At 41.3% G+C, this 23,104-nt stretch overlaps 5 protein-coding genes across 5 annotated transcripts; 2 read left to right on the plus strand and 3 right to left on the minus strand.

Annotated features, from left to right (window-relative positions):
- Positions 1–5,224: 5,224 nt before the first annotated feature.
- LOC135937337 (proline-rich protein HaeIII subfamily 1-like) lies at positions 5,225–7,520 on the minus strand. The gene is made up of 4 exons (XM_065480487.1): positions 7,365–7,520; positions 6,484–6,568; positions 5,865–6,221; positions 5,225–5,775 (listed from the first exon to the last, which is right to left on the minus strand). Exons 1-4 carry the CDS (start codon positions 7,518–7,520, stop codon positions 5,225–5,227), a joined length of 1,149 nt encoding a protein of 382 aa, XP_065336559.1.
- A 1,264-nt stretch (positions 7,521–8,784) lies between these two features.
- LOC135937311 (protein yellow-like) lies at positions 8,785–10,476 on the plus strand. Its single transcript, XM_065480456.1, has 3 exons — positions 8,785–9,025; positions 9,111–9,698; positions 9,767–10,476. Exons 1-3 carry the CDS (start codon positions 8,888–8,890, stop codon positions 10,349–10,351), a joined length of 1,311 nt encoding a protein of 436 aa, XP_065336528.1. The 5' UTR covers positions 8,785–8,887; the 3' UTR covers positions 10,352–10,476.
- A 966-nt stretch (positions 10,477–11,442) lies between these two features.
- Positions 11,443–14,861, plus strand: LOC135936105 (major royal jelly protein 1-like). Its single transcript, XM_065478796.1, has 4 exons — positions 11,443–11,945; positions 12,641–13,246; positions 13,294–13,426; positions 13,905–14,861. Exons 1-4 carry the CDS (start codon positions 11,643–11,645, stop codon positions 14,453–14,455), a joined length of 1,593 nt encoding a protein of 530 aa, XP_065334868.1. The 5' UTR covers positions 11,443–11,642; the 3' UTR covers positions 14,456–14,861.
- Positions 14,862–15,539: 678 nt separating this feature from the next.
- On the minus strand, positions 15,540–16,244 carry LOC135937339 (uncharacterized). Its single transcript, XM_065480488.1, has 5 exons — positions 16,105–16,244; positions 15,961–16,054; positions 15,727–15,909; positions 15,634–15,672; positions 15,540–15,572 (listed from the first exon to the last, which is right to left on the minus strand). The coding sequence occupies exons 1-5, from the start codon at positions 16,203–16,205 to the stop codon at positions 15,540–15,542; spliced, it is 450 nt and encodes a 149-aa protein (XP_065336560.1). The 5' UTR covers positions 16,206–16,244.
- A 1,029-nt stretch (positions 16,245–17,273) lies between these two features.
- Positions 17,274–19,165, minus strand: LOC135937340 (uncharacterized). Its single transcript, XM_065480489.1, has 7 exons — positions 18,999–19,165; positions 18,745–18,948; positions 18,653–18,694; positions 17,707–17,731; positions 17,598–17,647; positions 17,425–17,499; positions 17,274–17,333 (listed from the first exon to the last, which is right to left on the minus strand). The coding sequence occupies exons 1-7, from the start codon at positions 19,005–19,007 to the stop codon at positions 17,274–17,276; spliced, it is 465 nt and encodes a 154-aa protein (XP_065336561.1). The 5' UTR covers positions 19,008–19,165.
- Between the last annotated feature and the right edge of the window lie 3,939 nt (positions 19,166–23,104).

Raw genomic sequence — 23,104 nt, forward strand, 5'->3', positions numbered from 1 at the left:
AGACTGGAGCACTAGAAAACTCTTGGCCTTTTTCTTTTGCCCTGGACTCGTCTGGAATCCTCTGGATGACTGAGCGTAAAAAAACATGGGGGGATCCAGAATACACGAGTAGGCTTCTGAAGGTGGCAGTCGGATCACCATCTTACGTCTTTGATTCCACAGGTAAACCTGAAAAATCACTCCCCAGTTACTAAAATCCCGGTGGAATCCTGGTGTATTCAATGTTGAAACCTGGGATTATTTTGTGGCAGAATCAATCCAGTTATGTAAGTTTAATCAAATTACAGAAACTGTGACATTCACGCCTTCTCCATCTCTATCATCGACCATTCATGGTAAATTTTCAATTACATGGTTGAATCAATGCTTACGCAAATCTAATCACTTCAGAATTTCTATTGACATCAAATTCACGTGGTAGAGGCAGAGAAAATAAAAATTGCGACCAGAATTTGGTCGTTTTGAACGTCGTTTTGTCCTGCTGGAACGTTTTCTGCCTCTTCTCCATCGCATCCCAGATTCTTTGGTTCCGGAAGATTAAAATGACGCAAGACTCGGTCGCCGAAACCAAGAAGGAGCGGGAACAAATGTGCTCTAATCCGCCTATTTACGATAGAACAGAACCAAGAACATCCGAGCCAATTTATGAGGAAATAGCCGACCCCGTTCCCTCCACATCAACGCAAACCGCAGTCTCTGACGTTCATTTGCAGAGCTAATTTTTTTCTAACACCTTTTTAGTGCCTAGAGAAATAAAGTAATGTATGAAAATAAAATTGATGTTCGAATAATTGTGTAAAAAATGTGTGACTGTATAATTTCGTGATAAAAGAAGAAAACCGCGGCCGCACCAAAGCAAAAAGTGTTTATTTCCCCGAAGAGAGAAAAAATAAGCTTCGCGCAAGCCGAGATAAACTGTTTCCTGTTATTCAATTAAAAGGAAATTTTCTTTCAAAAATTTGCTGCAGCGACAGCTTGAAAAACTGGCTATTTTTAATGATATTCAGCAAAAATGTATGCTCAAAAATAATTTATTTAGAATTCTAAGGATCACGCGCGAGGATTTTTGGAATTCTCGCCTCGCCAGAGTGGGAGCAGACGGTGGAGAATAATTATTTAAAAGGATTAGGTGCCTTTTTTGGGATTTTTATTCCGCGTTTGATATTATTGCAACTGCGCCTCTGAGAAAAAAGCATGAACCTCGTGCAAGAATTATACGTTTTTATATCAGAGGTCGGAAGTCGTAATTTTTACCATATACGGCTCTAAATTCGAAAGGAAGCTGGCGGTTTTTGTGACGCAAATGCAGCACATGCTATTTTTAAATCGATAACGCTCGAGAGGAAATGAAACAGTATGATAAAAAAATCGTGCTTTTCACATTTTAACGTTAAATGAGATGTAAGAAATTTTCAGGAGCTCAGAATACGATACCAAAACTGAACTACTAGAAAAAGGAAAGCCTGCCGTAATTTGTCTGGTCCAATTTTCCATTAAAAATTGTTTCCTTTGCGGCCAGCCTCTGTTTGCATGGAAGAAAGAAAGAAAATAGTCAAGTTAAAAACATCCTGCTTAAGCGAAAGGCGCAGATTTATTTCATGCTGAAGGCAAACATTCTGAAAAGCAATTATTATAAAGATGGGAATTCAATCACTCTTAACTGTCGCTCTTGCTATTAAGGTACACTACACGTGTGTACTATTTTATGTATATTTTAATTCCAGTACGAAATTGAAACATTGCGCATTATAATATAATTTGATTTTGAGTGCATGGTGGGAACACTTCCTTGTTTGTCGGTTTCAAAAACTGAGAGCGGACGGAGCCAAAACCACTAACAGTCAGCATTCTGGTCGTGCACGGTCTCCACGCTTGTGCCTTGCGCTTCATAAGGTCAGTTAAAATAAAATTTCTTAAAATGTCACCTCACTTTTGATTTAGCGCGCGGAAAAGTCGTCGGTCGCGCGATAAAGTATATTTTAAGGTTAGAAATTCACATATTCGTGAACTATTTTAGTGAGAAATCTTTAAGAAAATAAGTTTTTGTCTATATATCATAGCCCTATGTAGTTTTTCCTTCCTTTGTTTCAGGTTGGATAAAATTTCGGGACCCAGCAGTGAGCTCTAAAAGCCTGCTGGGTGTCCTGAACATGACTTCCTTATTCTTAATCGGGACATTATTTCTGCTCGCTTTCTCTTTCTCCAATGCCATCAACTTCACCACCGTCTTCACGTGGGATGAAATGGACTACGTGTGGCCGTCAGTGGAGCAAAGATCAAATGCCTTGAGTGACAATTTATTCAAGCCTAGATATATTGAACCTCGATACATGGCCGTTTTTGACAAAAAGCTGTTTCTAAGCCTGCATGTATATTATGGTATTCCCGTGACTCTTGTATGGCTACCAATCAACAGTTCGCCTGCTGCTGCGCCTCCAAAACTTGCACCGTTCCCTTCGTGGGAAAAGCATCGCGTAAGTTATTTTCTCGTCATATCCGTCGTTCGGATAAAAATTTTGAATATTTTTCTTGCATCTTTTGTTAGTCAAAGTACTCGACATCATTATTGTTTGCACTCTGATATTTTTATTTAGATTGATGTTTCAATGTAAACCTTAAACAGCTAAATAAAAGAATTAAAAAAAATTGGATCACAACATTTTCCTTATAAATATTGAAGTGCAATTCTTTTAGATTTTCTTATACTCATAGTAATCTTTTGTAAAAAATGAAAATCTTAATAAAATTCCAATACAAAATTTAAAATAATTGTTTTGATCCTAAATTTCCTTTTTTTGAAATTTTTAATTAGCTGGATAAGTGATGTAACTTCAAAATAAATTAGTTAATTCAATGTGAATAAATTAATGAATAAAGGAGAATATATATATTTATATTAATTCAAAATTGTGTATGCTCTTGTTGTAGGATTATAGTAAATGTGACTCAATCCAAGCATCAAAAGGGCTGGAAGTTGACATCATTGGGAGGCTATGGGTTCTTGACGGTGGTCATTTAAATTGTCCCGCAAAACTTTGGATTTTTAACCTCACCAACAACGATGAGGTCGATCATGTGCATCAATTTTCTTCAGACTATGGGCATCAAATGCACGATCTAGTGCTTGAAGAGACACAAAATGGATGGTTTGCATATATTACGCGCCGGGTAATCGAGAACATCCTTGTGTTTAGCTTGAAAGAGGACAAATCTTGGCTGATGGTTAAGAGTGAAGAAATATGGGTGTCAATAGCGCTTTCTCCTAAGGAAAACCCAAGACAGATCTACCTTGGAAAATACAACTCCAATGATCTGCATTCTATTCCCGTGGCCGATCTTCAGAACGAAAATCGATATTATTTGAATCCAAAAATTATCAGAAAACTGACTGCAGAGCCTTACCGAATGTTGATTGACAATGCTGGGACAGTCTATGCCGCATTTAATGGGAAAAACTATATTTCAACTTGGAAAATTTCAAAGGAACTTCAGGAGCAACGTTCTTATGAGGTAGTTATATTCACATTTCCAAATTATATAATTTATTTTTTTTGCTCTTTTTTATCCTTGTCCTCTCGGACCGGGAAGGGCGCGCACTGCACTAGCACGAATGCTGAAACCCGGGCTTAACTGAAAATTTGATTTTCATTCGGGACTTTGAAGAGAGTTTTTAATTTTTTTTGCTCAATTCACTCACATTTTAGTTAGAATTTCTTTATAGAAATATTGTTTTTAGTCATATTACACCTTTTTATGTATATATGTTTTAGGCTGTAAAACTGGGCTCATGGCCGTTTACTTTTGCCTTGAGCTCGTCTGGGACGCTCTGGATGATGGTGTTTTACGAAAGTGGAGAGCCGAAGTACAGACTACAGAGGGCTGAAGTTAGTGTATTGCCGTATCTCTACAACACCTCAACAGGTATTTTTTTTTCAAGTTTAACCGCATGCCAGCAAGAACTAAAGCAGAATCCGCAGAATCAAAATTTGATCCCATATTACAATTGTTTCAGAAGCTATCACACTGCCCCCAACTCCAACATTAGCCATAGGGAAAGACAAAGAAAATAAAACATGCAACAGCGACGACGCCACACACCAAAGTCTGCTCATTTTGAACACCATTTTGTCCTGCTGGAACGTTTTCTGCATCTTCTCCATCGCATCCCAAATCTATTGGTTCCGGAAGATGAAGCGCACGCAAGACACGATTGCCAAAACCAAGAAAGATCGCGATAAAATGTGCAAAGAGCCTCTTATCAACCGCGAAATTCAACCACGCGACACTTCCGAGCCGATCTACGAGGAAATCATCGATCCCGTTCCTTCCACATCAATGGACACTACGATCGCTGATGTCCACTTGTAGTTATTTAATTAAAATTTGTAGCCCTAAAATAAAAAAAATAATCTAAAAGTTATCATGAGCCTCATCATTTAGAAAGCGGAAATGATAATAATATTATTAAATTCTGATTGGCCGCTGGACTGTCTTCTGATTGGCCTCCATTATTTCGACGCCATATTGAATTCTGACCGTCGGGAACCAACACAGGCCTCGATGGGTATTTCGACTGCGCAGAAGGTTTTAATTAGGGTCACGCATGCGCAGTAATGAGTTACAGTCTCTCTGTGAGATCAAGAAGCGATCTGAACATACTGCGCATGCTTAAGATGGGCACAAGTTCACTGCGCAGCTTCAACACAGATCGCAACACGGTCCACTGGTGTGTTTCAAAAAAATTTATATTTTCACCTAGAGATATTTAATATATTGGCAAGGCATTGCATTTCCTTTATCAGATAGGTTTAAAAAAGGGAAATTATATATTTAGAATACACCTTATGATTGGTTTCAAGGTTAAATAAAAGCAGTTACTTCTATTAGCAGTAAGATTTTAATATAACTGTAAAATTGAATGTTTCTAAAACCGCGTTAGTGTATATAAGAAGTGCAGGTATCAGCCAATGCCAATTGTCCCTCGTCACTTTCTAACTGGGATGATCACACAGGGTTTCTCGTCAAACCTTAAACCTATCAAGTTGGGTCCGTTTCCACCCCAAATGCTGCAACTTGATGCGGCAGCATTTGCGGTATTTTTACCGCCTTTATGTGGATTCCGTCGTGGGGGTGGTGGCGGAGGTTAAGATCGTTGGTTGGGTGAAGGTGAAGTCGCTGGACGTTAATATTAGTTGAATCCACCCCCATTTCCCTGGGGTGAACACTACTGTGGAACGTGAGGTGGATACGGTGGTAGACCCTGCGGTGGGAACTGACTTGAAGGAACCAGCAGGACAATTTGTGGCGCACCCTGAGGTGGGAACTGAGCTGGAGGAACCTGCGGTGCAAACTGTGGTGGACCCTGAGGTGGGAACAGAGTTGGAGGATTCTGCGGTTTTAACTGTGGTGGACCCTGAGGTGGGAACAGAGTCAGAGGATTCTGCGGTTTTAACTGTGGTGGACCCTGAAGTGGAAACTGTGGCGGGAACTGTTGATTCAGGTTAGGTTGACTCATAGGAGGTGTACATTGGTTGAAACCGCCTTCTCCTCCTCCTATTGGGCCGTTTCCCAAGCCACCCTGGGACATCAGAGGTGGTTGATGTTGTTGAAAACCTTGACCTTGACCGCAGCCACCCTGGGGTGGATGCGGTGGTTGTGGTGGCCTTATCTGGGGATTGCCCTTTGGATGCCCATGCTGCTGCGGCTGTGTCCCTCCGGCGTATATAGAACCCTGCTGAGGGTCATGCTGAATCAGCAACTGTCTCCATTGTTGAGCTACAAATAAAATATTTGAAGACCAAAAAGCATAAATTCACATGTCGTAAATAAAATCTCGAAATTAATGTTGGAACACTGTTACGCACAATTATTTGTGAACTGTGGTGCACCCTGAGGAGGAAACTGCGGTGCACACTGTGGCGGACCCTGAGGTGGGAACAGAGTTAGAGGAACCTGCAGTGTCATCTGTGGTAGACCCTGAGGTGGTAACTGCGGCGGAAACTGTTGATTAGGGTTAGGTTGAGCCCTAGAAGGTGTGTTCTGGTTGATGCCTCCTCCTCCTCCTCGACCTGGACCGCAGCCACCCTGGGGTGGATGCGGTGGTTGTGGTGGCCTTATCTGGGGACTGCCCATTGGATGCCCATGCTGTTGCGGCTGTGTTCCTCCGTATATAGAACCCTGCTGAGGGTTATGCTGAATCTGCAAGTGACTCCATTGTTGAGCTACAAATAAAATATTTTAATGGATGAATTCATATACCAGTTCTAGTAGAAACAGTTAAGACCAAAGCATAATTTCACATATGTTGTGGAGAACATCAAATCTCGAAATTAATGTTGGCAACACTGTTACGTACAATTATTTGTAAACTGTGGCGGACCCTGAGGTGGAAAATGCGGCGGAAACTGTTGATTAGGGTTAGATTGAACGCAACCACCCTGGGGTGGATGTGGTGGCCTTATCTGGGGATTGCCCTTTGGATACCCATGCTGCTGCGGCTGTGTTCCTCCGGAGTATATAGAACCTTGCTGAGGGTCATACTGAATCGGCAACTGAATCCATTGTTGGGCTACAAATAAAATATTTTAATGGGTTCTAGCGGGAATAAGAGTAAAGACCAAAACATAATAATCACAAGTTGTACAGAAAATCAAAACTCAAATTTAATGTTGGCAACACAGTTGCGCACAACTATATGTGGTAAGAATTTGTATTACTTATCGGTCCTTTAATATTCAGTCATGCGGATTAGTCACATGCTTTACAGATTTAAGCAGATGTCTCGAATATCGCCTGCTCCAGCTGTAGCTTTCTTTCCAGACACTTTCGATCGGGGGAATTTCTCAGTTCTTTTATTTCCCACGGTCATACGCTTGCAGCAGCCACCTTTTCCCCCACTATCACCTAATATATGTTCAACTCGCTAGCGAGCGGGGTGGAGGTTATTGTAACCTAGGCCGTTGCGTTGTACAGGTGATAAGAGGGGAAAGGTAGCTGCTGCAAGCGTATGACCGTGGGAAATAAAAGAACCGAGCTCTCATCGTTAGACACCAATTAAGACGCGGATGGCTTCAGGAATTTTGATACAGAGCCGCTAGTAAAGATTGAGAATATGACATCCATATCTGGGAGCAATTTTTAAAAATAGTTCCTGTAAAATTTTCTGCATTCTTCGTCCCGGAATTACTAGAAAAATTCTAGAATTTCACTGGAGAGACTTAATGAAATTATAAGTAGCTTTTGTATTTTTCGGTGTTTTCTTTCTTTGTAATAAAGCTTTTGAAAAATAAAACTCAAAGCCAAAGGAAGGTTTAAAATCTCTCGTTCGCATCTCTCAATTTAATGAATTAAAAGGAATTATGTACCTTGTGCAGGAGTATAGCCATCAGATCCTTGTTGAGGGTTTCCGCCCCTGTAACCCTGAGGAGGGTTGCCATTGTAACCCTGCTGACCTTGCTGGAATTGTCCGGGATATTGGTTTTGCGGCTGGTTGGGATCGACGTAACCTTGAACCTGACCATTGGGATACCGATTGTGGTGCATGCTGCAGTCGCTAAGCAAGAAAACGCGTGACTTCAACCCCGAAACTGGTCTACTTGAGGACTGACTCGTTGACTGTACGTGGACGCGATCCCACCTGAAGCAGAACTGTATACAGGTACCAGCTGATAGGGATGCTTAATATTTGGTAGGAGTGTAATGTAAGGAGTATGGGAAATATTAATGTGATACTTAGAAATTATGAAGTTTTCCAGTTTATAATTGAAAGATGTGTTTATTTTGGTGCATTCTAATTGTTCAGAAGGTTTTTTAATGCAAATCAATATTCATCTTCTGTAATATATCTTAAGTTCTATTCCTGAATTTCAGCTCCTCGTCGTACTCCCTTTAGCGGGAAGAGGGGATCAGGGAAAGCAACCAATAAGCTGGTTTCCCCTCTCCCCTGATATTTAGGACATTATATCAAGAACGATATATCAAATTTGATATGCCCAACCCTTTTTCCTGCTAAATTTTAGTTTTTGGTTTGGTTGAAAATAAAAGTAATGTGCCTTGGAGAATTTTTGCCGTTTCCTGAAGCATATTTAACCGTTATTAACAACGCGAACCCATGGGCTTGTTAATTTGTATTTAAATTCTTTGAACCCTTCTTTGATTTTTTTAACGTTACGTTTATTATTTGATGATGGGGATTGTATTTTATTTATGAATTTGATGCAATATATTTCATAACATTAAAAATACGGTAACTTCCAGCCACTGGCCAAAACTACGTTGACCTTATTAGCTAATATGTGTACAAAAAATATTATTTCGGGACATAATTATAACCAAAATAAAACCCTCCACCTGTGCAGTATTGGTATAGGTAATCCTAATTATCAATTATTTGGTTTTTCTTGGCTCCAGCATAACTTTCTTTTTCTTCCGCTGACGTAAGAAATCCTTGAATATTTAATCTTTCTCATACCATATGGATTATAAGAGCGGATGTAGATTATTAATGCGAAATATCCGTGTAAAAGTCCTGTTGAAAGAAATTTATTTGAGCCAAAGTAACGGGCTTTGTATGATGTGCTGGTGCACTCTGTACTGCTTTACCTGATTCTCAGAACAGGCCAGTAAAAGCTTAGCTTTGAATAGATCACATATTATTAGTCGTTTGTTGATTAATTTTTATCGATTCAATTTCCAATTTTCCAGCTGCAGCACCTCTTCAATCATGACTCCATTATCCTTTCTGACCATCCTCCTAGTGCCAGGACTCTCTGCGGCTTCGAGCCATGATTTCACCACCATATACGAGTGGAGCAACTTAGTTTTAAAGTTGCCCTCTGATACAAGCCTGGTAGATGGAGAGTACAACCCAAGAAATAAACCATTATATATGGCAGTGTTTCGCGGAAGGGTGTTTGTCAGCTACTCTCGATACAATGGAATTCCTGTGACCCTTGCTTGGTTTCCAACGACTTCCGAGTCTTCTACGCCTCCACAACTCAACCCATTTCCCTCGTGGCAAGCGCAGGTAAATAAAATTCTCAGTAAAAAGTTTAAATCTCGCCTGAAGCTATCTATAACACACTATTTACATACATTTCATCGTAACACAGAAAAGAAGTGATTGCAAGGCCGCCTTATATAGCATCAGGGGCTTGGACATTGATATCTACGGTCGCCTCTGGGCTGTTGATGATGGAAGTGACGTCTGCAAACCAAAGTTGTGGATATTTGACCTCAATCACAAAGATTCGCTCAAAGTTAAACACGAGTTCCTTCCTGAAGTTGTTTCCTCAGAACGGTTCCTGCTTGACCTTGTTGTGGACGTAACGCCGGAAGACACTTTCGCGTACATTGCTGACTCATATGAGCAATCAACACACATCATCGCATACAGTCTCAACAAAGATAAGTCCTGGCGCGTGGAAACTGGAGCCAGTCGCATCGAAACTCTCGCCATTTCACATTCCAACATTTACGTTGGTGGACTGCACTCCAACAACCTGCATGCGGTTCGACTGTGTGAAATCAGAGCGGAAATTAAAAAACCGAAAACGTCTTTCATTGGTAAATTTTCATATGAAACTAGAAGAATGGTTTTGGACCTAAACGGGAGGTTGTATTTCGACCTTCCTTACGAAAGGTCCATAAAATCATGGGATACCAACGTTGCCAGCTTCAAAGAAGAGAAATTTTTCAAGGTATATGTCTTAATTTTCAGATATGAAAAGGACTAAGATAATAAAATACACTCGGACTTTGTTTCTAGGACACAAGGTTGGCCGAATACTATCCATTTATATTTTCCCTTGACGAATTCAACAATCTTTGGATAATAACAATGTCCGACAAAGAACCAAAATACAAGTTAATGAAATATGCAGTCAGTCGCACAAAATCAGAGACCTGTACCTGCAACTACACAATAAGTACTGCAACAACCAGCACGACGACCACTGAGCACCAGCCCGACATTTCCGCGTTTGACTGCGGTCTCAATTTCACTGAAAGTGGAATTTTTGCACGGTTGGATCGCCACCAAACTGATACTTTGATCATTTCCTTGATGTGCTCGAACGGAGTCACCTTCTTAATAATGGCTCTAATCATTTTGTTCCTTGGTCTGAAATTTAGAAGAATGCAAAATTCCATCGACCAGATAAATAAGGAGGGCGAAGAAATGTCCCAATTTCCTCGTGATGATGATGAGTCGGACACGTACGATGATGTTGGACCACCTGAGCCTTTGGCCGAGAACCAGGACGATAATGAACCGATTTATGAGCGATGCGAAAGTGAGTCAGAATTGTACGCGGAAATTGTTCCACAACCAGGACATAATTACTTTGTTTAACACGTTACGTATAATCTCAATATTTATATGAATATAGCAGAGCCTTATTATCTTATATTTGTTTAAAATTTGTGTGCTTATGTCAAATTAAAAAAAATAAATAGCTTGATATATTGTATTTTAGCTTATGCTTTAGTGATGTTCAATAAATTTAGCACAAAATATTCAACCCATTATAGATTTTAATTAAAAACCGCCCATACCTAAAACAGTTATAGTTTGAGTAAAATTTTTATTAGTAATGAAAATAGCATATTTTAAATTACGAAATAATTAATTTCTGTAATAGAGCCCACTTGAAAAACGTGAACAATTAAATCATTTTGTTGAATGTAATCTGATTTTGTGGTTATGTGTTTTTACGTCTAGAATTTATCGTTAAGTTTGCGTTCAACCTCAGAGATTGCCATATGCCGGATGTGCGACTTAAAAATTAGTACGCAGTTGCAGCTTGATCGGTTATTAGAACCATATATGGTCAAAACTCAGATTCAAAACGACAAGCAATAAACAATTTATTTCCTACCAATCACAGTCTACAAAACAAGACCATATTCAGAGGCAATCACTATTAAGTAGCGAGTTAAATTATATAGAAGGGTGTTGATAATAGCAAAAGTTTCTTGAACATGCAGTCACGTGACCAATAGCCTCTCGCCCTATAGGATCTTTCTCTTGTATTCTTCCTCGCATTTTTTGCTTTTTATCCCTGTCCAAGGACCGGGAAGGGCACGAATGCTGAAACCCTGGTCCCAATAACACCGCGAACGGATAACCAGGCCGCAAAGGGACCCAGCCCACTCAAGGGCCCCTTGCTTCCGCACTGAGGACTGCATTGAAACGCTAGACATTCGTCCCGTGAAGCCAAATCACGCATGCTGGAAAGGTGCAAAGCAGCAAGTAGCGAGTAGGCCTGGAGCTATGCAGCCGGCAGCCAGGTGGTCACCCATCCACCTACTGACCTTCGATGATCTAACGAGAACCAATGTATCCGCAGCATGCTACACCCTAGAACACATTAAAAAACTGTAGTAACCTCTTTAACAGATTTATTCAGAGTTTTGCTAGGGTGCTATCGATTAAGGAAAAAATGACGATATTTTTTGTGCAGCATGTACGACTATTTTTTATGTTTTCTTCAAGCTGAAGGAGCATGACTCATTTCCACTCCATTACTGATTTTTCCCTCTGCTAGTTTATTTTCAAATTATGTTATCTACTACAATTTTTACTAATTTTCCTTGTTTGTTTGAAATATGATTAGTGAGAAGCAGTCACTCTAACCGGGGCCATGGCTCCGTTCCGTTTGATCGCTCTGCTGCTCAGCCTGTCGGCGGCCGCGGCCCTCAACTTCACTTCCGTGTACGAGTGGGACCAGTTTGATTTCAACTGGTCCTCCTCGGACGATCTCAAGGGGACAAGGAATTTCGAACCCAATCAAATTTATCCCTTATACCTGGCTGTGTCCGGGCAGAGGTTGTTCTTGAGCCTTCGCCCGGTCAAGTACGTCCCTGCGTCCCTCGCGTGGCTGCCAACTCAGGACGCAACCTCGTCGCATCCCAAACTCAGTCCTTATCCTTCGTGGGCCATGACGGTAAGATTTTTTGTGTATTTTGGGCGTGGATTTAAATTTGTTGACATTGCCATTGATGAAAAAACCGAATTTTTGGTCTCTTCTCTTCTAACAATAAGGAAAGAAGATTCTAACTATTTACACGTCAGCTTTATGTGCACTTGCACTGCGTTGGTCTGTTGCTAGGCAACGCAACTCGTTCAATTGTTTGTTTACTTACGAGCAGTCTCGTTGCTAGGCAACAGACCAACACAGTGCAAATAAAGCTGACGTGCAAATAGTATCTGATACAATTGTCGTCTCCTTACAATTAGTCTCTTCTTGCAACTGAAGAACTAATCTGTCGAATTATAATCGCTGGAACGCATTGAAAGTTGCTTTAAACCGAATGAAGACACGCGCAACTCGAAAAAAGCACTAAGAATTCTTTGGATTTTAAATTCACGACGCTGACGTGTACGTGCATGTCAGCAGCTACTCAAGCGTTATTCATGCGAGCCGTTGCTAGGCAACCACGGGAGCTGTTGACAGCCAATCAGCGTTTAGGATTTGCTGCCTTATTAGATTGCTTTATAGCTGCTATAGTAGAGACCAAACAATCGGTTTTCCTGCTCTTATCGCAAGTCGCAAGCGGCTTATCAGAGGCACGGGGTTCAGCGACTTTTAGACTTTTTTCTTCTCTATTGCCAACTTCACGGTTCTTTCGAATTTCGTAGGGTATGGAATCCTGCAAAGCAGTTCAAAGTGCCAAGGGAATCGCAACCGACAACATGGGACGACTCTGGGTCCTAGACAACGGCCACCTAAATTGCCAACCAAAGCTCTGGATTTTTAATATGGCCGACGATTCCGTTCACCTGCTCCACGAGTTTCCGAATAGCCTCGTCTCCGCCAAATTTACCAGCAGGAATCTAAATGACTTGGCTATCGACGAGACAATTCGGGACAACCTGCACGCCTACTTCTCCGCCACCATTTCTGGCACCGATCACCTTTTCGTCTATAGACTGAAGGAAAATCAAATTCGGCTCGTTGCAACACAGAAAATCCAGATTTTTTCCCTCGCCTTCTCCCCTATGAGACAACGTCTTTACGTCAGCGGTGCCAATAATCCCTCTACACTGTACTCCATCTCGACCCCAGACCTCAGGGCTGGAGTAAATTCTGTGTCCCTCGCGCGAGTAGGAAACAAGATGGCTCCATCTCACAGAATGGCTATGGATGGCAAAGGGGTTCTTTACTCTGACCTCATTTCACCGAAAGGTTTATTTGTGGCGACTTGGAACACGAATTTATCCTTCAAGGAAGAGCGAATCTATCAGGTAAAACCATCAAATGAAATTATTTGTGAAGTAATTTTTGTTTAAAGGGTGATGGTCTCTACGAAAAATGGCCTTTTACTTTCGCTTTTGACGCACAGGGTGATTTTTGGATAACGCTCAGGTATAATTCGGTCAAGCCAACTTTCAAGCTTCTCAAGTATAAATTCAGCACATCTCAAGGTAATTATAAAATTATTAATTTATGTTTTTTCCCTAAAGAACGTCTTTAACGAAGTTTCTCAGCAAACGAATCGATTCTTGAGGGTCGAATTTAGGTAAAGGGGATATTTTTTCCAACCAAACAGTCCAGCGCGACGTGCGAACCTTTTTCCCGCCAAAACAATATGAATGCGAAAACTGCGCATGCGTCAGAGCTGCCTGGATCTGAAAAAAAGTCACTCGTACAAGTGGTCTCTCTGCCAGTGCTCAAATTAGCTCTGACGCATGCGCACTTCTCGCATTCAAATTGTTTTGGCGGGAAAAAAATTCGCACGTCACGAAGGACTTATTAATTGGTCGCTAAAAATATCCGCTTTGCCTAAATCGACCCTCAGGAATCGTTTATTGTGTTCAGAAACTTTGTTAAAGCAGTCGATTCAATGGTTTTCTCTTCATTTTGGTATCAGAAATATTCATAAAATAAATAATTAACTTTCAGGTTGTGATGGGAGGAGATCTTGCGTGACCGTTGGCAGTACAACCACCCCCGCGCCACCCACAACCAAAAGAATTCCGAGAACCACCACATCAAAAAAGTATCAAACACTTGTAGCCAGAATTTCCACCAAAACACCCGTAACGGACAAAGTACCAGAACCACCAGCAGAACTTAAAAATTCAAAACGAGAATCAATTTGGATCATAATTTTGATCTGCTCGAACGTCTTCACCTTGATCTTTTGCGGATTGGTCATTCTGTGTCTTTGCAAGCGTATGAAAACGCCATCTAGCGAGCCGCAACCATTATTCAACATGGCTTTCCGGAAACACCAACACAAGACGCACTCGATCCTCAGCGACGAGATCGTCGCCGAACCAATTGCCCCAGTGCGGGACCAAAGCCCCACCCCGGACTATGAAAACACGGCTCCAGCCGCTTCTTCTTCCGGTAAATTTAGGCCTTATTCAACTTCGGATTTGTACGAGGAAGTTCAGAACCCTTTCCCGGAGGAGGAGATTTATCAGAACACCCAGCAAAGCCGGATGTAAAAGTCTTGAGGCTTTTTTATTTATATGATTTTGAGTGTGTTCTTTGAAGCTTTTGAGTTCTTTGCACTTTTCAGACTTATATTATCTTTTTTATAAAATCACCGGGGTCCAGTAATTGGAAAATAGACCGTTAGATGGCTTATCAGGCTGATGGAAATGTAAAAAAATACGCGGGAAGGAAATTATTAGGTCGGCACGCCCCTTTTTTGACGCTTCTGAATGGCCTCCATGATTTGGACGCCATATTGACTCCTGACTGGCGGGAATCAGCACAGATCGCAACCCGGTGGGAATTACGACTGCGCAGAAGGTTTTATTTAGGGTCAAGCATGCGCAGTAATGAGTTTCAGGCTCCCTGTGAGATAAAGAAGCGATCTAAACATACTGCGCATGCTTAAGATGCGCATATGTTTACTGCGCAGCTTCAACGCAGATCGCAATCCAGACCCCGGTGTGTGAAATGAGGTTTTTAGGTCATTACATTAAAATTTTATTACTCTAATATACTTGGCATAAGGTTCATGATGTTATCTTTATCGGCGGAAACATATGGCTGCGGTCAAGCACATGTTCTTGCTGGTAAAATAAAAAAGAAATTTATAATATTTAATATGCTAATAAAAAATTCTTAACAAGCGTGAGAATGTTTTTCCTTTCTTAACAAAAAAAAGCACAAATCATTTCCAAAATTATAAGAACTTTAAATTAGAGAATATTAATTATTTAAAGCTAGGATCCAGTGCAACGGAATCATTTTAACTCATTTTGGTTATTTAAAATTAATTTCCCTGCTATTTGCGCCGGCTGCTGCAATATAAATTCGTTATCAGCAATCGTTTCCGTCTGTGCACGGCGCAAGCCGCAACGCACACAGCTCATTCGAGGCCTGCAATTAAATTCGAACTTTTATAGCTCTATTAAATTTCTTTCATTGACTTTTAACCGAAATTAAACCAAAATAAATCAGAGATACAAGCAAATTTTTATTTTTGTTATTATCAAAGGTCCAAAAAATTAGCAGAAATTTTTTCTAGACGTGCAACTCGCTATGGCTGCTCTCCAGAATTTAATGGTTGAAAGTTGACTAAATTGAGCAGAGTCCTTGCTCCTTATAAACCTGGAAAAAGGGAACATCAGGTTTTATAAAAGAACTAAACTGATTGTGAATAAAGGTTTACCTTTTTCAGGCCTTTAACTTGATCGGCGAGATTGTTATACTGCAAGCAAGAAAAATAATTAAGACGTTTAAAATAAAATTATTTCATGCACACCTTGATGATAGTTTCATTTTGATCGGATTCTCCCGTCTTGTGCTTCGAATCTTGTTGCTCCAATTTTGCTTGCATCCTGTCAGTTCTGGTCTGCAAATCATCCAATTTCGAGTTCGTTGAGCTCATTTTGGCGTCTAAAGAGTCCAATTTCGCTTTCACCTCGTTCCAGTGATCATTCATGTCCTGAAAATTGCTATTTCGCGAATGCAACAAAACCAAAATTACAAAAATCACCTTTCGCATTCCGCTGATGGAATCTGCGAACTTGGCTCGGAACTTTTGGCTTTCCAGGGCAACTCCTTCGAAAGCGTTTTCGACTTGACCAAACCTAGTGATTTAATATTAGATTTTTGCAGATTTAAATCGGTGTAACTTTACAAGAATTCGTGCTTGTAGATGCTTTCCTCGATGTCCACATTCGCCGTCACATTCGGCGAGAGGAAAGCGACCAAGAGGAACCAAAGCAGCAGCATAGTCATCGCTCAATTCTTATTCTCCGGTGAACGAATGTTGGAACTCTCACCACGGTTGATGGAAAGAAATAGTCGATGTGAGTGCTCGAAATGAGAGGAAAATTAATTTTTTAATTATTTTACCGCACGAATGTGGAAGTGGAAAACCGAGGAAAGATATACACCTTTTAAATTTAATTGGCCACATTTTTATGTAATCAGCTTGTGGCGAAAAGCAGAAATAGGCCGCTGACCAACACACTCTGATTTTGAGAAAAATAAAAAAGCAATCTCGAACCATAAAAACCACTAACAAGGAGAAGTATAACTATAGTGACCAGAATTTTTATCAACCTCTTGAATAAAATTAATTATAAAAATGAATTGCATGCCACGCAAATTAATTTTTATAATTTTTCAACTTAATTTGTTTGAATTAAGAGTTAGAAATGTTTTTTTTAATCTAACATTTTGCTGAGGCTGCTAAAAAATTGTGCTTCGAGTTCGAGACTAATAATTAATAATTCTTCTTTCCAATTTTTTGTTCGACTGGTGCGGCTATGGTCTACCTCATTTTCTCTTTTTGGTTCGTGCCGCAATAAAATCTTAATCAGCGTTGGCTTCCGTCTCCATCTGCTCGCTGGCTGCATAGCAATTTAAATTCTCGCTCGCTTAATTGGAGATAAAATTTTTAAAGGGCAGTGCATGAGTTCTTCTACTATATATTTATCCAATATCTGTTTCTGCTTGGCGAGCTTCCTATTTTTTAGAAGTTTCAGGTGAAGTGCAAATAAAACTCTCATGTTTAGATGGCCAAAATAAGTGTCAAAAATATATTATTTGCAACCGAGATAATCTCACCCCTTGGATGATTTTCGCACGCTTTTATTCCTGGTCGTCAGGGGCAGGACGAGGCACGAAATTCACATATTGCGAAACATTTATATGAGCATGGGTAGAGCCACCATTTATAGCCGTATATTTTAGAGTTGCTTGATGTTCCGACGCAGTGGTTTGATAAATTTCCGTATTTACGTGGATCATCTGTAGACCACGACTCGCTGTTTTTCGGAAGAGCCTGTCCATCGTGCCATCTTAAGTCACCTGCTTCTCGTCCCACGTTCGATGCAGACAGCCACCAATGAACGTCAGCAGCTGCATACAAATTTTGTACATAATTGTTTATTTAATAATTAAATTTCTAACCACTAAAAATTTCACCGGCTTTGCTGGACAACAAACGCACATCGTCTCCAGTCTTTGGCGACGCCAACTGCATTCCGATACTTTGGCAGTATTTTCTGGATTCATACCAGTCCCGCTGAAAGGATATATATTTATTGCCTCAATTAATTTAATTATTCAAACGGTCCTAGAACTGCATGTCGTGGAATGAAATGGAATAAAAATAATACTTGCCTTGACGGCCGAAAAATGGTATTTCTTTCCGTTTTCCAACCTATGCAGCACTGTCATAATAATTGAACATTAATTACTCAGCTTTATTTTCTTTTTAAAAAATCCTTACCGCGGGTTTTCAGGCAATCAACATCCTGGACACATGAAACAAAATGTTGGCACTTAAATATCAGTAGAACAATTGCAAAAGATATAAAAAGTAAGTTTAAAGTGCGTAGAATTGGAATAAATTTATAATATATATGTTACAGTAAAAATTCCGTCTATTCTCGCTGGCAGCGCTGATTTGTGACTTCAGTAGTAGGGGAAATTGTGCCGAGAATGCGTTGGTGGAAGAAAAATAAAAGCTATAACAGCCGTAAGGAGAGTAGAGACTAGGAGGCGACATTCCGTATCAGAGCTGATACCCTACTATATGCACGCCAGCTTTATTTGCACGGTGTTAGTATGTTGCTAAGCAACGCGACTGATTCCTAGTAAACAATCAGTCTAACAATGGGTCGCAATATCGAAAATCGCAGGAAAGCCCTGAAATCTCGCGTTCGGGACGGATACAGAACCTTCGGACAGTCGGATGGATCGCCAATAACAGCAAAAGTCTTCAGGTTAGTCTGTTGTGTTTGCACACCTGGTGCACACTACTAGACGAAGCTTGCTTAGCTCACCTATACTAACATGACTCGCGGCTGACACTTTTGCTGTTATTTGGCGATCCATCCGACTGTCCGAAGGTCTGTATCCGTCCCGAACGTGAGATTTCAGGGCATTCCTGCGATTTTCGATATTGCGACCCATTGTTAGACTGATTGTTTACTAGGAATCAGTCGCGTTGCTTAGCAACATACTAACGCCGTGCAAATAAAGCTGGCGTGCATATAGTAGGGTATCAGCTCTGATACCGAATGTCGCCTCCTAGTCTCTACTCTCCTTAAACAGCCGTTTTTAGATAAAAATCATGAAAAATTTAATGTTTTTATCACATATAATGCAATTAGAATCCAAATTTGTAGCTCTAATGTTTGTTAAAACCTTGATATGTTGATATGCGTGCTTACCTGTTTATACAAACTCTCTATTTCAAGAGCCAATGCGGTGTGCTAAAAATAAGAAAATAGTATTTCGAATTTAAGTAGCACTTTTGGGAAACCTTGTCTTGTATTATTTTCCGATTGGATGCTCGCTTTTCATGCAATCGCTCAAACTCTTGCACTTTCAATTCCTGCTCATCCAATTTTGATTCGATCCTGGCAATTTCAGACTCCAGCCCCTCCAACTTCCCTTCCATTTCGTCCGTTTTGGAGTGCAGATCGACCAATTTTAATGCCACCTCGTCCCATTGATCATTCATGTCCTATAAAATTATTAATTCGCGATTATCGTAACTAAAAAATAAAGAAATACCTTTGCCATTTGACCGAGCGATGCTGTGAGCTGAGCTCTGTACTTTTTGCTTTCCAGGGCCTTGTCGTCAAAGGTTTTCTCAACCTGACTGAACCTTTATTGTTTAAATTAACGATATTTAAATTAAATTTGGATATCAAGATTTTCTGTTTATACATCAAGTCGTGTTTGTGGATGAATTCTTTAATGTTCAGCTTTTCCTCCGCTGTCACAGTCGGCGAGAGAAAAGCGACCAGGAAGAACCAACGAATCTCCATGGCTAGAACTCAAATTTCACCTTTTCCCTGGAAAAAATGCGATTTTGTGCTGAGGGGACGCATATTCGCGTGTTGGAACTCACCACAGTTGGAGATTCGGCTGCTTCTGATTGTGATTTAATTGAGACCTTGCCTTTTTATACCAGAATAACCACAACTGCGTATAAGGAAAGAAAAATTCTAGCCTTTTTATTTTTATTTAAATCATACCACTATCGTGAAACGGCGACAAATGTGCGGCGAGCGAAAGCGGGCTGGCAGACCGACGATAAAGCTTTTATATTATTTTAATTAAACTAATTAGTTGTAAAATTTTTATCAGCTTTTGGTGAGAAGCAGAAATAGCCAGACGAATGATTGTGAGAAATTAAAAGGCGAGTCCGAACCTACATGAAAATTAAAAATATCAATGCTAGCATTTTTTGCCACGGTTGCCAATCCCGGTGGATCTAGGTGAAATACAGGTTGGTTGGCAGCCAGACCAGGGAGCTCAGAGAGATGCATCTTCGAAAGGTAAAAGGCTGAGAAAGAGCCTCTCGCCGCCGAACACAGCCATATGAATCGAGGAAGAATTTCTTCGGAAACGAAACCTCTTCCCCCACAGCTTCCAACCTTTTTTCCTCCAGGTGAAGTCCATTTTATTCCACTTGTAGACGGTCGTGAAGTTGACGGTGGCGGAGGCCAACGCAAAGCAGTGAAATGATTCATGGCGGACCGCACGGCTTTCTTATCGTCGACTGACCGAGGAGACGCTTTTTTTCACAACAAAAAACTCTTTTTGGGCCGCGTGCCCTCTGGAAGGAGGAGGTGATTATTTATTTCTCTCTGCCTCTGAACCAGTTTTTTCGGTTCATTGCCATGAGGATTAAAAGGCAAATCGGTGAATTTTAAAAACAAAATATAATGCTTACTCACAAATTCATATTTTGTCAAATTTTCATTTAAATTCTTATGATAATCAAATGTGTGTTACTGCAATTTAAATTTTGAGAGGAAAGCCAATCGTATTCTGGGGGGTTGAATTTGGTTTGGTAGGTGAATTAAATACTCGGCTGAAAATGCAGCGGAATTATCGCAGAGAGGTCACTTTTTTAAATTATTCGATCGGACGACGGCTCTCAGATGTTATGGACCTTAGGTTTTAAATCCCATGAGAACGAATTTTTCTGCTTTTTTAAATAATTTGCTTTTTTTGACGTGCTGATAACCAAAATCGGTTCAGCCATTCGCCGTAGAAACGTTGGAAAAGATTTTTTATTTAAAAAAAATAGTTTTTCACGATTCTACGGCGATTGGCTGAACCGATTTTGATGTTCAGCACGTCAAAATAAGCAAATTAACTGAAGAATGCACAGTAGCTAGATTGAGTCTGAAATCGCAGCGGAAGTGCCTTAAAATCGAAAGTCTACGGTGGCGCCATCTGTTGGCGGCTTCAAACACTTAGGGTTTATGCAACTGGTGAATTGAGTTTGTATCGCGGATAGCGTTATCGCAGGCAAGCTGACTTCGCGGGCTAAACGCCAAACGTAGAGCGTGTGGAGAAGGAGGCGGAGCCAGATGGCTCAAGTGCGCATGCGCGGTTGGCAGCTAGCGGTGGCATTTAAGGAGAAGCAGCCAGAGTACAAAAAGAGGGGAAGGAGTGGGGACAAACGACGCTTGGCTGCTGGGTGAATGACCCACTGCTTCCCCTCTTTTGCTGACTCTGTCTGCTGCTTCGCTTCTCCTACTCTCGTCAGTCTTTAACTGGCAGTGACGGCAGGAGGACGTGCGCGGAGCTGGTCTGTAGCCGTGATGGAGGGGCCAGCGAGCAGCGAGGCGGCCAGCGACCACCAGGTGACCATTGAGGACCACGGCCACATTAAGGGTGAGTCCAAATTCTTTTTTCATTCCTTTCTCAGCAGGGTCATGCCCGCCTGTGTTTTCGACGCTTGTGGGTGTGGCCCTGCTTTTTCCTTTTCCATTAATTTTCTCTTTTTAATTCAATTTCCCCTTTTCTACTTAATTTCCAGCAGGGTCGTGCCCGCCTGTGTTTTTGACGCTTGTGGGTGTGGCCCTGCTTTTTCCTTTTCCATTAATTTTCTCTTTTTAATTCAATTTCCCCTTTTCTACTTAATTTCCAGCAGGGTCGTGCCCGCCTGTGTTTTTGACGCTTGTGGGTGTGGCCCTGCTTTTTCCTTTTCCATTAATTTTCTCTTTTTAATTCAATTTCCCCTTTTCTACTTAATTTCCAGCAGGGTCGTGCCCGCCTGTGTTTTTGACGCTTGTGGGTGTGGCCCTGCTTTTTCCTTTTCCATTAATTTTCTCTTTTTAATTCAATTTCCCCTTTTCTACTTAATTTCCAGCAGGGTCGTGCCCGCCTGTGTTTTTGACGCTTGTGGGTGTGGCCCTGCTTTTTCCTTTTCCATTAATTTTCTCTTTTTAATTCAATTTCCCCTTTTCTACTTAATTTCCAGCAGGGTCATGCCCGCCTGTGTTTTTGACGCTTGTGGGTGTGGCCCTGCTTTTTCCTTTTCCATTAATTTTCTCTTTTTAATTCAATTTCCCCTTTTCTACTTAATTTCCAGCAGGGTCGTGCCCGCCTGTGTTTTTGACGCTTGTGGGTGTGGCCCTGCTTTTTCCTTTTCCATTAATTTTCTCTTTTTAATTCAATTTCCCCTTTTCTACTTAATTTCCAGCAGGGTCGTGCCCGCCTGTGTTTTTGACGCTTGTGGGTGTGGCCCTGCTTTTTCCTTTTCCATTAATTTTCTCTTTTTAATTCAATTTCCCCTTTTCTACTTAATTTCCAGCAGGGTCGTGCCCGCCTGTGTTTTTGACGCTTGTGGGTGTGGCCCTGCTTTTTCCTTTTCCATTAATTTTCTCTTTTTAATTCAATTTCCCCTTTTCTACTTAATTTCCAGCAGGGTCGTGCCCGTCTGTGTTTTGGACGCTTGTGGGTGTGACCTTGCTGTTTCCTAATTCCCACACTGCAAGTCAGGGTTGCGAAAATGTCACTGCGCTGCATTGAGAAAATGTCATCTCACCGCATGTCACTATTCATTGTGTGGGGGAGTTTTACGCACACACAGCAGTGACATGCGGCGGGGTGAGATTTTCTCACTGCAGCGCAGTGACATTTTCTCACCCCTGACTTGCAGTGCACTGCATCACAGGACCTTCATGTGAGACGTCGAAGTTGAGCGCGATGATGCTCAGTTTGGATCCTGGACTCGGCGTTCGCGACGCCGATGATGCAACCTGGTGCAGCGCTACGCCCTCCTCTTCACGCCGCGCCGCGACCCGCTCTGGCTGCAGCTCCACCCCCTCGAGGCCGTCAGTCTGATCATCGGCCCGCTGGATGTGCCGAGCAGCGAGTGGCAGGTCGGCAAGACGATGTTTCTGTGGAGGAGCGGCGGTCGCAGGTGGTGCGCCTGCTGGTCATCCAGCGCTCGTGGAAGCGCTTTAAGGCCGTCAAAGGTGAGTCAAAAAGCATTTTATTGTCTAATTTGTCTAATTCAGGGTTGGCAGAGTTCGCGAGGGTGCGGTGGGCGTCGCTGACCAAGCAGCACGGCATCCGCTTCCTCAGACAGCGCCGCCGTCGTCATCGAGTCGCACCTCCGCGCGGCGTCTTCGCCAGAGAGGTGGCCAGCTCCCTCAGGGAAATGCGGGGCGTCGAGCATTTCCTACTGTCAACATTTTAAATTTTATGTTTGAATAAAAGGATTTTCAAATACGAATATTTTTTATTTAATAAATCAAGTCAATGTATCATACGAGTGGACTTTGCAGGCAATTATTTACTCTTAGCTGCGATAAATTTGTGATAATTAAAGGAAAGAAATAAAAACCTCAATTATGCATGAGTGGTTTTCC

This window comes from Cloeon dipterum, chromosome 2 (genome assembly GCF_949628265.1).
Source record: "Cloeon dipterum chromosome 2, ieCloDipt1.1, whole genome shotgun sequence".
Taxonomy (NCBI): Eukaryota; Metazoa; Arthropoda; class Insecta; order Ephemeroptera; family Baetidae; genus Cloeon; species Cloeon dipterum.